This window comes from Pantherophis guttatus, chromosome 9, assembly GCF_059756535.1.
Source record: "Pantherophis guttatus breed Tessera chromosome 9, ASM5975653v1, whole genome shotgun sequence".
In the NCBI taxonomy this organism is placed as follows: Eukaryota; Metazoa; Chordata; class Lepidosauria; order Squamata; family Colubridae; genus Pantherophis; species Pantherophis guttatus.
Window position 1 is genome coordinate 2,345,307 of NC_142071.1, and position 14,559 is coordinate 2,359,865.

Consider the following 14,559-nt stretch of genomic DNA (forward strand, 5'->3'; position numbering starts at 1 on the left):
TGCATCACCCCACACGGTTATGGCTGTGGGGAGAATCATAAGGGGATCAATCTGTGTACGTGATTTAGATAAGATAAAGGTAAAATAGAGTAAGAAGGGAAGACCAAATGCAACCAGATGTTTCATTAGAAAAGAGAGATAGGACAAGAATAACTTTGCAAACTACTTAGGAGAATGAACTAAGAGCCTGGTGACGCAGTGGACTAAGTGCTATTAAAGTAGCACTTAGTTGCCAGCTGCTTGCAATTATTGCAAGTTCAAATCTCACCAGGCTCAAGGTTGACTCAGCCTTCCATCCTTCCGAGGTAGGTAAAATGAGGACCTGGATTGTGGGGGCAATAAGCTGACTTTGTATAAAAAAGAACACTGCTTAGGAGGGGCCGAAAGCCCTACTAAGCAGGTATATACAAAAGTATGAAGGCTATTGCTTAACACATTGTAAGCTGCCCTGAGTCTCCGAAGAAGGGCGGCATATAAATCAAACTAATAAATAAACAAAAGGCTGAGATACTCGGGTATCCTGATTTGGGTGCAGCTGGCCCAGAGAGGGGAGGAAGATGTTCTAGGTTGACCTTGTTGCGCAACAGAGATCTCAACGCACACTTTCACAAGATTGTAAACTTCATCTAGAGGGCTTTTCCCAAAGTTCATGAACATCATCATAATACTGAAGAGGACATTGGAAAGATTTTGAACAGCAAGTTTCTGGAAGAACCACCGAGTCTTCTTGTGAGTCACTTTTTCCTCCTTTTCTTCCATTCTCAGAGAGTCTTCATCTGTCTGAGCATCTTCTGTTTCGTGTTGGCTACATGTCAATTTAAGTGCTTTTCGGATCCCCTGAGACCACTACTTAAAGATGGTAAGGATTCTCCTCATTCATCTGAATAAACCCTCATTATACTGCCTGCGAAGGTCTAGCAATGCCAGCTGAAACGTCTCTGCCTTAGATTCTACAATCCAGGTTTCTATCCAAGGTCTCCTAACTGGGTCAGAAAAACACCTTCTGTACCAATGCAGAAGTTGTTTGGTCACCAGGAGTCCTCACAAATCTAAGAGGTAAATGATAATCGTATGCAGCAAAAGCAGAGAATTTATCTCCTTGTCACATTTGTCCAATAGTAGATTTCTGGAAGTTGCCTGCAGCTCTAGGGGGATTCTTGGTTGAGTTTGATGAGTTGGGTATGACTGCAGGCTCAACTGGATTCTTTTTTCTTAGGTAAAGGGGTGAAGCCAAACACCTGCGTTGATCGATATGATGGGAAAACCCATCCCATTAGGTCCAGCTGGAGTACAGCCCATTGCTTCGTTTGTGAGTGCAGTCCAGCTGGAATGCAATGTTGTGAGAGGTAGGAAAAAGTTATGGGTGAGCTTTGATGTTACATTGGGAAATTTTCAGGTAGCCGACCGTGCCCCTATTTTGGTTGACCAGGTCTCCTCTGGGTTAGAAGGAAGCGTCACAATTAGAAATATTCCAGCTGTCAGATAAAATCACTCAGCTTTTTTTCAGTAGGAGCCTCGTTGAGCCAAGCTTGATTATCTGGGAGGAGTTTGAGCCAACTGCTAATGAGGAAGTGCTCACATTCTTTGTGGTTGGTTAAGGTCATTATCCTTATTGCAGTCAACAGGAGGCAGCCAAAATGAATTTCTGGGTGCCTGAACCCTGAGATTTCTCCATGCAAAGGTGCATTTCCAAAAACTGGGTTTTTAGAATCAAGCAAAGCGTTGGGTGGACTTGAACTACTGAACTTCCTTTCTCCAGGAAGTTCAATACTTCTCTGCAAATTCTAATGTGGCTGATGGTCTGAAAGGTTTTTGCCAATTCAAGTCAATTTTGAGTGGCCCTAATCTTTTCATCTTCTTCTTCTTCACCTTTCCTTCTTTTTTCCCTTCAAAGGGACCGTGGTATCGTAATACTTGAAAGATGCAAGAAAGGGGAAAATCCAGAATCATGTGATAATGGAGCCCTGCGACTTGATGGCAAATGTCGGATTATCCTCCATTTAGATATTACAAAATTGGGAATTATTCCAATCCGGGAAAGACATCAGAATAAATATCTATTGAAAATGGTGAAGGATGCAAAATAGTGGTAAATCCAGAACTACGTAAACATGAAAATGTAGGCTAGATCGTAGTGTTGATTCTCATCCCCTCCAATGCTGTACTCGAATAAACATTTTACCTAAACATCTTAATCTTTTCTCTTGTCTGTTCTTTTTAGAATAGAATAGAATAGAACAGAACGGAACGGAACGGAACGGAACGGAAGAATAGAATAGAATAGAATAGAATAGAATAGAATAGAATAGAATAGAATAGAATAGAATTCTTTGTTGGCCAAATGTGATTGGACACACAAGAAATTTGTCTTTGGTGCATATGCTCTCAGTGTAGATAAAAAGACAAGATATATTCATCAAGAATCATAAGGTAAATGATTACACTGGGATTAACAGTCGAAAAATAAGAAAAAGGAAAAAGAGATGGAAAATAATAGAAAACACAGGGCAAAATAGGAAACTTCATGACATTAAAGCACAAAAGAAAAGAAGGGGAAAGAAAAATAAAGAAATAGAAATGAAGAAAGGGAGAAAGAAATGAAAGAGGAACATGTTATGTACATTTAGAATTGAAATATGAATTGAAGTCAGATTTATAGATGTAATGAATGTTAGAAATAAGGTGAGATTGTGATATTAATTAAGTAATATAAAATAATGGAATACTATATGGATGTATGAATGAATTGAAATAAGTTTTAGAAATATGAATAAGTTTTACAAATGAGATGGTAATAGTTGGAATATTCTTACTTAAAATTAAGGGAATTGTAACAATTGGAATATTTTTAATTGTATTGTTGGAATTTATGTAATGATTGTGAGGTGAGAGTTCCACCTCTACGCCACCGCAACACTCCATAGCTGTTAAAACAAGCGATGGTAGCAAATTTGAAAGGCTGGATTATATGGTTAGAATCGTTGCTATCTTTGTTTCTATCCTCTCGGAATAAAAAGTTATAGCGAATTCAGTCTCCAAGCATTATTTTACAGGTAAAGTTCTCTTGCGTTGGAAGTAAAAGCACAGGAAATCAACCTAATGCCTCACAGTTGTAATCCAAGTTGCTTGTTAAAAAAACTATAGCAGTGGCTTGCAACCTTAAAACACTCAAAGAGCCATTTGGACCCGTTTCCCACAGAAAAGAAAACACCGGGAGCCACAAAATCTGGTGGGCGTGGCCAACTCGACGTCTCACGACGTCACACAATGCCACCAGTCACGCCTACCCAGCTAGTCATTAGGGCAGAGAATTAGTTGTTAAAAAACACCGGGAACCACAAAACCCTTTTGACATTTTTCTCTCCCTCCCTCCCCCCCTCTCCCTCTGTATCTCTCTATGTCCGTGATGGTGAACCTATGGCATGGATGCCACAGGTGGCATGCGGAGCCATGTTGCCTGGCACGCCAGCTCAGCTCCAGTGCGCATGTGTGCACCGGCCAACTGATTTTCGGGCCTTCTGGGTCCACCAGAAGTAGAGAAACAGGCTGTTTCCTGCATCCGGAGGGCCTGGGGGAGGGTGTGGAAGGCCCGTTTTTCTTTCTCATTCCAGATCCTCCAGATCCTCTCTATGCATCTGGGGAGGGCGAAAACAGCCTTCCCCACCCCCTCGGAGGCCCGAAACAGCCCGTTTTCCAACTCCCCAGATGCATAGAGAGGATATGGAGCCAGATGAGAAAGAAAAACAAGCCCACTAGGCTATCGCATGCCAGGAGCCAGGGGGAGGGGGGTCGCGTGCGCATGCGCGGGGCACGTAGAATTATGGGTGTGGGCACGCGCACGCACGAACCTTCCCCGCCCCCCGCCCCTTCCTGGCACATGATGGCAAAAAGATTAGCCATCACTGCTCTATGTCTCTCTCTCTTCCCCTCTCTCTGTATCTCTCTTTCTCTGCCCTGGTCACTTCTCAGTCCCCCATCATCGCCCTTACCTTTTCAGGCCAGGTGAGGGAGTGACTGGGAGGGGAGGGCAAGGGTGGGGGGCAGCCAGTGGTGGGAGGGAGCCACAGCAGAGGGCCCAAAGAGCCACATGTGGCTCTGGAGCCGCAGATTGATGACACCTGAACTGTAGGATGCAGAAGGGAGGCCAGGGTAATTCAGTGGGTAAAGGCGCTGAGCTTGTAAGCTGGAAATCTGACAGTCCGGGTTCGTGACCACGCAATGGGTAAGGAGAGGACCTGGTCCTCTCTGGCTAATGATTTTCAAATTCGAGGCCATTGAGAAAATCAGCCCCTTGTTTATCTTTCCAATGTTGAGCAAAGAGTATTAGGCGGAGATCCAGGATTGTTGGCTGGAGAAGGGAGTGGAAAAACATGTCCATCCAGCTCGGTGTGGTTGCAGGTCTCCAAGAGAAGCTCATTCTTCTTTTTTCACGGGGGAATTGAAGATCAACTTTCTGGGTTTCTCAGACTTGAGATTTCTCAGTGCCAAGGACTGACCCCAAATTCTTCTTTTTCTATTTGTTTGCTTTAAGAAGCAGTAGTGGTCCAGAATCTTTAAAATGCCTGCTTAGAGGACCTACACTCTGCTAAACGTGGATCCTGATCTGCTCACACAGAGGAATCTGAGTAAATCTATTACCTGTAAATCCTCTTTTAACGACCCCATAATCCCTTGCGGAGTAGAGTCTGGGCAACTAAATGGAGCTGAGTATTTACTGGCCGGATGCTCTTCCTGTTGCCAATGTGGAGTTTTTTTGCAGCAGATATATTCTCATTGGGCCCAGAGAGAGAAATATCTGCCTCTACCTAGGATCGAACTCACAGCCTCCTGATTGTGAGCTGAGAGCTCCACCTCTAGGCCACCGCACCATTCAAATCTCTTACCTGTAAATGCAGCTGAATAAATCTTCCACATAAGCATCTTAGTCTCTTTCTTGTCTTTCATTAGCCTTGAATGATAACTTTTTCAATGTCATGGAAATGCTGGAAGATGACACAGCAACATTCTTCAGCCCATATTTATGCAGATGGAACAACCTAAAAATTCATCTGGAGATTGGAACAACAGTTTATCTGTTGACTAGATCTTGGTTCATTCATTTGTTCAAATTATAGAAGTCTTTGCAAGAAAAATAAAGGGAGGGTGTCATAAGAAACCTTCACTTCCTGTACAATTCAATTGTGCTGATAGCACCTGGAAAGTCAGATCACAAGTCTAAAAGCCACACAACGTCCCTCTCTTGGGCCCAGGTGGATGGAAGGTCATCTAGCAAGGCTTTGGATATTGCCAACATCCAAAGATCTGTAGCACATAGGGATGGCCCTTTGAAACAAACCCATATTTTCCTGTGATGGTCCTGAAATGTAGGGCAGCATCACAATCACCAAACCATCAAGGAGTTTGGGTCTGAGGAGTCAACCCCCTAAGTCCCTCAGGATAGCTGAAGGCATAAAGAAGTCATCTACTGGCCGAATGAAAGCTATTTCCCACATCCTTGAAAGTGACGATGGGCTACCAGGGAAGGTGAGTGGTCAGGAGAAGGACTGAATGTCTTCCTTCCTCCCAGGCTTAGCTCGATAGCCATCACTGATGCGCTCCTTGCCTTCCGCAGTGACATCACGTTTCATCATCAGATTCTACTCTGAGAATTCTCTTTGCATCTCAGAATGTCCAGGGTTACCGTAGGGACAGGAGTAAACACTTTTAAATGATCCCACTTGTACTGACCACTCTTTACCGGATGCTGGCAGGTTAGAGGCAACATCCTTCTCTACCATCACTCAAAATATAATCTTTTCCCCCTGATGGCAGGTAGGAATTGGGCCATCTCACTCTTGGAAGGGATCCCTTGTTCCTCCGGAAATCTCATTGAGAGGCAAATATGGCATAACCCACACAGCACAGCTGGGGAAAGGAGAAGGTTTGGGGATGGGCTACCCAAGGGAAGGAAATAGAAATAGAAAGTAAGTCGGAAGAAAATCAGTGGGGTGAGCCATCTCTCAATCCAATTTTGGGAAGTTCTTGACTTCTTTTTCTTGGATTGTGGTCATATATTTGACCCTCTATTCAGTGGAGTTTCACATTCATTTCTCTGTGGCGTTTCAACGTTAGCAGGAATATCTATTCCTTGGTGAGGTTCCCCTATTTTTGAGTCCCCATGTATTTTTCTTTGGAAGGACCCAAAGGTCAACACAGTGTAGGTAGGGCTACATCTCTCAAACCTCTCAGGATGGGACTGAGGGCTAAACCACATGATGCCCTCAGCCTCCCCGTCTGCTTCCAAGGACGTTGTAAAAGGAAGGAAAATGCTCCTTTCTTACCCACTAGGGTCCCTTTCATTCTGGGTCAGGTGTGTGGAGGGAATGGCTTTGTGCCTGGGGGAGGAATGGGTGTTTAGCCCCTCCCGGGAGACTATGAGCACCTGGATCCAATTCAGGACCCCAGATGTTCTCTGGTCGAAACAGGGTTTCTGACTTCTGTTCTTCTTTTGATGTGTGTTTTACAGATCAGGTGTGTAACACAGAGACTCCAGAAAACCTGAGCCTTCCGACTCCAGGTTGCCCAATACTAATAGCCATACCTGCTCTAGGAAACAACCTTCCTAATCTCTCTGGAATGGCTGCACCGGTTCTGAGCAACCTTTGGATCCAGCCTCCTTTCCCCCATCTGCCTGCTCACTTGCTCGCAGGCAACGCCAGCCTGCAAAGTTTTGTGCCTCCGGGAGTGTCGCACCTCCAAACCATCCATGGGGAGCAACTGCAGCTAGCTAACCTGACACCCTGTAACCCTCCCGTCTCTACCTTTCCTCAGCCTTTCTACGCACCTCTGCCACCTCAATATCAAACTCTTCCTGGCCCTGGCACCATACAGAAGATCCCCAGACCCTCCTATCCCCAACATCGGCTTTCAGGTCATTCAGAGGCACAGGCCACCTCCGACGTGGGCCTTCAACTCGGACAGAGGTGGCCGCTCGAACTTCCTACCAGCCAACCAGCCTCTTTGCAAGGTGAGAGCTACTTGTGCAACCTAGGAATTTTGGCTCTCATTCCCACAGCGCCATACTTTAGACCCAGCCACAGATGTTGGAAGCCTGTGCCACCAATGCTGGAGGTCTTCAAGAAAGGTTAGAGCTAGAATAAGAGATGTTTCTTGAAGACCTAGATGTTTGAATATATGTTTCTTGAGTTAATTTATGAAACAGGACCAGCTGCTTGGTAGGCACAGGCCTCGGTCAAGAGCTGTCTCCATCCTCTCCTGCCTCTTCATCCACTTCCGTAGAGCTGCGAAGGAAAACTTGGTAGGAGTCACAGGCAGATTGAGCCACCAAGGCAGGATCAGCTCGGATAGTACAGTGTCCACGTCTCTTGCTCAGTTTCTCTTCTTGACTCTTTCAGAGATCAGAGCCCCTGAAGAGGAACCACAGAAGGCCCAGTCTTACCATCTTCCGGGATCTCTTGATCAGCCAAGAAGTAGCCTCCATCAGTTTGTGGGCTCACCTTTGGCTCCTTCTTCATCGTTACACTACGATTTGGAGGACATTCCTCACCTCCTTCCAGTGTTGGAAGGTGAGTGCTAAATATACTTGGTACCAGGAATTACCTGCAGGTATTGATCCTTGTTAGCCTTTGTACTACATCCTGGACTTCACGGCTTATGAAGGGAATCCATAGCTGTGAGATAGTATGGTAGAGCATCCTTGAAGAATCACCTCTTGACATCTTTCTTTCAGTGGACCAAGATCCAGGAGGACACCCGTCAGGTGCCAGTCTGAAGGCTGAGGTCCCACAGGCCTCTCGAGACCAAGAAGCATCCGAGCCAGACCCTAGCAAAAATTTTGGGCTGAATGGTGAGTGCCAAAGCATTGCAGATGGGAGGACAGTCCACCAACTGAAGGTAGATTCTTTGGAAGATGCCTGAAGCTGTAGAGTCTCATCATGCTCTTCCAAGATGTATAGAATCTTGCTGTGGGCTTTAGAGAAGACAACCCAATGAAAATTAGTCCCCATCAATAATGGACAGCAATCTAGACCTCTGCTGGCCTTGTGTTCATCAGCCTGAACCAATTTTGCTGAAAATTCCCTAGATTGCAGATTCCTTCTTCTAATACTGTGAACCAGGAATGAAGTTGCTACTTGGAGAATGCTCTGCAGAGATTGAAAACAATCATTTTTCTGTTCCTCATAGCAAAGCAGGAGCAAATGGGGAGGTGGGAGAAGTATGGGAGCTTAAAAGTAGCTCAAATTTTGTCTGAGCTACCTGGTTGGTATCCTCCAAACACAGACTTTTTTTCCTCTTTCTTTCTTTCTTTCTTTCTTTCTTTCTTTCTTTCTTTCTTTCTTTCTTTCTTTCTTCCTTCCTTCCTTCCTTCCTTCCTTCCTTCCATCCTCCCTCCCTCCCTCCCTCCCTCCCTTCTTTTCTACTTTCAGAGAGGTGGGTTCAGATTGGGCAGGAGTAGGGCCACGCATCTCCTCCTTCTGGAAGAACATGAAGGACCTCGCTTGGCAGGCTTAAACTCCTGATTGGGTTTCCTGACACCGAACAGTCTTTTTCTTCTCTCCCTTCCAGATGGTGGTCAGTTCCAGCCCTCATCAAAAGGGAAAGGGAAAAGGAAGATCCCTTGGACTGAAGAAGATCCTCCAGCAAAAAAAACCAAAGAGGAGGAGAAAACTCAGCATCAGATGCCATCTAAGGCCAGGGCAAAAGGGCCGCAGAGGAACAAACCTTGCAAACATATCTCTGCAAAGGGGGCAGCGGATGCCTCGAAATCCAAAATCGCCCCTTGTGTTCTGGAGGCTCAAGATCTCACCCAGGCAAAGATGCCTCCTGAACTTCTGACTGGGCCTGAAGAGCCAAAGGTTGTGCTTCCTGAACTCCTTCCAGAGCAGCCAGCTGAAGAAGGAGACTCTTCTTCTTCCAAGGACTCCAAGATGGGCCATGCCTCTTGCGCCGTGGAGAAGAGCCAGCCTAGAAGCCAAGACAAGCAGGAAGCAAGGAAAAACGTGAGCCTGTGTGGCACCAAAAGCAAGAAGTGCTGCCCCAAAAGAGAAGCGGAAGGAGCCCCAAAGCCAACCCCAAAGACCAACCTGGCTTTCAAACTGATGGAGTCCGTACAAGTTTTTCACCCACTGGGCAAGCAGACCGTTCCAACTCTGCCGAGCAAGAAAGGCCATTCCGTTCCACCTGTTCCAAACCATCTTATCACGGAAGCCAACCTTTTGCCTAAACCAGCATCTTATCCATCTTCCCAACCTCTGACCACTGCACCCAAGCCGCCACTCCACTTCCTACCAGCCTCCCAGCTGCATCTCCAATGCAAGCCACCAGCAGCCTCCATGTCAAAATTACCTTCACACCTTCCATCCAAACCGTCACCCCATCATCTGCCTAAGCCACAATCACAGCCTTGGCAAAAACGGTCATTAATCCCTGTGCCTACTCAGCACCCAAAGCTCCTCGGGAAGCAGGTGCCCCCTGCCACGATCCCACCTGCCCCAAAGACCTGGGATTCTGGATTTCCATGCAGCAGAGACTGGAGAACCCCGACTGCAGCTGCCGGGAAAACTACCAGTCTGGGGTCGAAGGCAGCTGGTTTAAGACCAAATGTTGGGCGCTCCGGCAACATTGCAGCACCAGCCAAAGTCCCGGTGCCTAAAGGTCCATCTTCATCGCCACCGTATAAAGGGGACACGTTCAGACCCTGGAGAATGCCACCCCCCAACCTGGAGGTCTCGCAACCCATCACGGACGAGCAAAGGCCCATTCGGGAGATGATGAAGCGAGAAGCCCAGATGGAGAGGGAGGAAGCAGCCTGCTGGACTTCGCTGGGGAGGATCAAGATCTTTGAGGAGCGGGAGAAAGAAATGGACATCTCCCTCTATTACGGTTATCCCAGCTTCGGCTGTCCTTGGAGAACGTCCACGTGGGCTTGTCCATCTGGAAGGTTGCAGGCTGGGAACGTACGACCACATTTGGGGTCAGAGTTTCGGTCATCGAGAGACTGATGCGGTTGTAAACCAAGATGTCACATGACCATATCGATTAGCAATAACGATCCCAGCACTCATGGTTGTGGTCCTCCATGGAGAATAAAGGGTTGTTAAGGAAGTGCCCATCCCAAACCAAGCAATCCAGGCTTGGTCCCTCATGGCCCTGATCCTCAAAAAGCTCAACTCACCCCACCCGCATCTCTGCCCCATGGCTGCCCTGCACCCTGTTGGCCCCAGCCCAGGAAGCCACAGCTACCCAGACCAGTTCTGGCCACAGCCCCACTGCGTTAATACCAAGGGTCCTTGTTCATCTGGCCATGGCCATCCTCTTGAATTTTTGAGCTCCCAGTTCATCCTCCCACCTGGGATGTCCCTCGTTTTAATAAACAGGCTTCAAATGGGTTTCACACACATGGCCACTGGTTGCTGCTGAGCAATTTTAGAAGGAAATGTATTTATTTGGATTTTTCCTTGATAGATTATAGTTTAATAGATCAGATATCTGAGAGTTCATTTAACATAAAGTTTACAAACAGTAGATTCTGTTTTACCATAAACGTACTGCTTTAGATTAGTTAAAACATTCTTGTTCATTGTTATTATAGTCTTATGAATTCAATTAATAATCCTACTGTGTTGTCCGGTTGTTTTGTTAATTCCGGGATTTGATTGTAATATTTAAAGTTCTCAGCGTGTTCCTTGTATTTTATATTCTGTTTTACAAAAAAAAATGTTATTTTTTTTTTTAAAAAAAATGCAGTTAAATATTCCTATCCCTCAGCAAAAGCCATCGGTTTCTGCTAAAGAGTTTAAAAATGAAATGTATTTATTTGGATTTTTTAATAAATTATATCTTAATATATGAAATATCTGAAATTAGAGTTCCTTTCTTGTAAAATTTCAAAACACTAAATTATGATTTACCATAAATGTACTTTCTTCCTCTTCTTCTTCTTCTTCCTCTTTGTCAGCCTCTGCTTTTACTGCTTTGGCTGCCATAAGAAATGGGAGGGGGAGAGCTAGGGGGCCGGGGGGGGGAAGCGTGCTGGAGGACTTTGGAAGAAACGAAACTGAATCTTTGAAGTTGCTATCGGGTCAACCGTTGTGGCATTCCTGATTGATGACGCTGCCAGACGTGCTTCCACCTGACTCTGGGAGACCTTTGGATTGGATGATTTACGATGTTCAGTGGGAGGGGATGCTTTCTATATGCACTTTTCACACTTATTGCCTTTAATTTCAGCTTTCCTTGGTTGCGTTCACTTCATTTTCTAGTAAAAGTACCTTTCTCTATAAAACATGGAGTTTGGGTCATTCTTTCCATTACTTTGAAGGAAGCACACCTGACATTAAGCTGAAATACATCTCCAGCCATCCCGGATAAACACCGAGGGGGCGGACACCAAAGTATGTCGGACCAGGAGGGTGAAGAAGACCAGATGGTAGCATCTGGTTCTACCATAACTTCATTTCAAGCAGAGAAAGAGGCTGCAGAATGGATGGAAAAACTTTGGCTGAGAGAGGAGCCTGAAGAAGCTAGATGGCCGAGAGGAGTAGGAAGGCTGCCGGACCTGGGGAGGACCCCCCAGGGAGTAACCAGCTCCAGACCCCGTAGGAGAGAGGCAGTATGGCTGCAAGAGAAAAAGGAAAGCCTCATGATGGCGCAAGCGTTGCAACTCCTCCGTGATATCGAAGAAAGCTGGAAAAGCCGTGAGTCTTACGGGTTCCTGTGGAGAAGGGAGGAGACTGCCCCAGGGGGGATCCAGAAGAGACAGCCTGTGGGGGAGAAGAAGGGGAAGCTGGGGAAGAAACATCTCAGGCTTCTGGAGCTCAAGTGGGGGATGCAGCAGCCCAGGGACCCCCAGCCTTGCAGGCCCCACCCCACAGGCGTAAAAAACCAACCCCCCCAACCAGAAAATATGATGGGAATCCGAAGACCTTGGGGCTTTTCTTGACCCAAGTGTGGAACCACATGCAGGACTGGGGGGAGGACTACTTATCAGATGCGGCTTGAGTGAGATGCGTCATGAACGTCCTAGAGGGAGTAGCCGCTGAATGGATGGTGGTCCTCCACAATAATAACTCCCCCTTGCTGAAGAACTACCACCAGTTCATGGGGGCTCTTAGGAGGCGGTTTGAAGACCACCTAGCTGAACGGAAGGCGAGACTCAGAATGAAGGGTATCCTGCAGGGCCGGAGATCAGTGGCAGAATACACCCAAGAATTTCACGAGCTGGCACCCTACATGACAAGGTAGTCAGAAGCAGCTCTACTGGAGAGTTTCAAGGATGGGCTGAATGAAGAAATATACAAGGACTGTAGAGGACGGGGGGTCAATTGTTCATGCAATTGATTAACGAAGTACTGCATGAGCACCTGTATAAGGGGGTACTGGTCTACTTGGATGACATTCTTATCTACATGAGAACATGGACGACCATGTGAAGTTGGTGCGAACGGTCCTGAAAAAACTCAGGGCTGCTGAACTATATGCCAAACTTTCTAAGTGTGAGTTCCACCAAAGCAGAATTGACTATCTTGGGTATCGCATATCACATGAGGGGACAGAGATGGACCCTGGAAAGGTTCGGGCCATATTGGAATGGGCCGCGCCACGCACCCGCAAACAACTACAGAGTTTCCTGGGATTTGCTAACTTCTATAGACAGTTTATCCCCTCGTTTGCAAAAATTGTGCTGCCAATAACAAATCTTCTGAAAACTAAAGGTGAAGTAAAACCAAGACCCTCACGACCCCTTGAATGGACTATGGACTGTCAAGCGGCCTTCAAAAAATTGAAACGGTTGTTTGCTGCTGAACCAGTCCTCAAACATCCGGACATGGAAGAACCTTTTGTAGTACAGGCTGACGTGAGCGACGTGGCCGTGGGAGAAGTACTTCTGCAGAAGAACGCAGAAGGGGAATTACAACCCTGTGCTTACAAGTCCCGTAAATTGTCAGAAACCGAGAGGACATGGGCCATATGGGAAAAGGAAGCTTTTGCAGTGCAGTGGGCATTGTTAATGTGGAGACAATTTCTGGAAGGAGCAAAGCATCCTTTTGAAGTTTGGACTGACCATAAAAACCTGGAGGCGTTGAAAACACTGCGTAAACTGTCACCAAAGCAAGCTCGTTGGGCCCAGCACTTCAACCGTTTTAATTTCACTCTACAATACCTTCCTGGTGGAAAGAACTTCATGGCGGATGCACTTTCCAGATTGCCTCAATACAACAGCACCAAGGAGGAAGTGGTTCGTCCTATCATCCCTTCGACACAACTAGCAGCACCAATGACTACCAGAGCGCAGGCAAAGGCCGATTCAGCCCACTCGGGCGAGTTACTTCAGAAACTGAAAGAAGCCTTGAAAACTGACGAATGGTTTAAAACCCACTCAAATGAATGTACACGCCGTGATGGTCTAGCTTGGATTGGGGCGAAATTGTATGTTCCTGTCAGTTTAAGAGTAACAGTGTTGCAGTACGCTCATGACGCCAAGGCGGCAGGACACTTTGGATTTGTTAAAACTCTACATCTCGTTAAAAGACAATTTTGGTGGCCTGCACTCAAAAAGGACATAGAGGCATATGTGGCTAGTTGTCCGGTATGTGCCTCAGCTAAGAGACCTCCGGGGAAGCCGCCTGGTTTACTTCAGAGTGTGGCAAGGCCGAATGCCCCTTGGAAAGAGATATCCATGGATTTTATTGTTGACCTACCAGAAAGTGAAGGGTGCACAGTCATTTGGGCAGTAACGGATTTGTTTTCCAAACAAGTACACTTTATCCCCTGTTCAAAAATCCTTTCAGCTAAAACCCTTGCAAAATTGTTTATTCGTCATGTTTATCGATTACATGGGGCTCCAAATGTATAATTTCGGACAGGGGTGTACAATTTACTTCCAACTTTTGGAAGGAGTTTTTAAGGTTGATAGGCTCCACCCAGGGGTTAAGCTTCACCCACCACCCCCAGACTAATGGGGCTTGTGAGAGAACCAATGCCGTGTTAGAACAGTACTTGAGATGTTACGTAAGTTACCAGCAAGACAACTGGGTGGACTTATTGCCGCAATTTGCAGAGGTGGTGTACAATAACTCCATACATAGCAGCACCGGGTTCACTCTGTTTAAGGTAGCGTCTGGTCAGGAGTTTGTGCCGATCCCCGAGCGACCACAGGATAACCCGCAGAACCCCTCTTTGATTGAGTGGATCGAACAGTTATGGGGTACTTGGGCAGTAACTTGAAAAGCTTTAGATGACGCACACCGAGCACATAAAACCCAGGCTGAAAAAAAAGGTCCCTGGCACATGTGTACAAAGTGGGTGATGAGGTTTATCTTTCCACCAAATATTTACAGACTTCCCAGAAATCAAAAAAGCTTGGACCCAAGTATGTGGGTCCTTTCCTAATCACTAGACTCATTAACCCAGTAACAGTTGAATTGGAATTGCCAAAAATTCTGAGACGAATCCACCCTGGCAACTTTAAGCCTGGCAGACTTCAACTGCCACAATTCCCCAGCCAGCAAAGCATTGTGGGAGTTGAAGTCCTCCGGGCTTAAAGTTGCCAAGGTTGGA

At 46.3% G+C, this 14,559-nt stretch overlaps 1 protein-coding gene and 1 long non-coding RNA gene across 4 annotated transcripts in view; one reads left to right on the plus strand and one right to left on the minus strand.

Annotated features, from left to right (window-relative positions):
• LOC132709502 (uncharacterized) overlaps window positions 1-5,614 on the minus strand; it is a 56,317-nt gene extending 50,703 nt beyond the window's left edge. Inside the window, exons 1-2 of one of the 3 annotated variants that reach the window (XR_015729377.1) lie at window positions 5,516-5,614; window positions 4,884-5,048 (exon numbers count right to left, since the gene is read on the minus strand). This is a non-coding gene — a long non-coding RNA (uncharacterized LOC132709502). Of the gene's footprint in view, window positions 1-4,883 lie in introns of all 3 variants that reach the window. The other 2 variants (XR_015729376.1, XR_015729378.1) reach the window with 2 other exon arrangements.
• Window positions 5,615-5,664: 50 nt separating this feature from the next.
• On the plus strand, window positions 5,665-10,436 carry LOC132709498 (uncharacterized). Its single transcript, XM_060683348.2, has 5 exons — window positions 5,665-5,811; window positions 6,506-7,006; window positions 7,395-7,565; window positions 7,730-7,846; window positions 8,566-10,436. Exons 1-5 carry the CDS (start codon window positions 5,805-5,807, stop codon window positions 9,999-10,001), a joined length of 2,232 nt encoding a protein of 743 aa, XP_060539331.2. The 5' UTR covers window positions 5,665-5,804; the 3' UTR covers window positions 10,002-10,436.
• The last annotated feature ends 4,123 nt before the right edge of the window (window positions 10,437-14,559 follow it).

Coding starts and splice junctions, on each gene's coding strand:
- LOC132709498 (XM_060683348.2), top strand. Junction 7,007..7,394: donor CCAACCAGCCTCTTTGCAAG/GTGAGAGCTACT, acceptor TGACTCTTTCAG/AGATCAGAGCCCCTGAAGAG. Junction 7,847..8,565: donor CAAAAATTTTGGGCTGAATG/GTGAGTGCCAAA, acceptor TCTCCCTTCCAG/ATGGTGGTCAGTTCCAGCCC.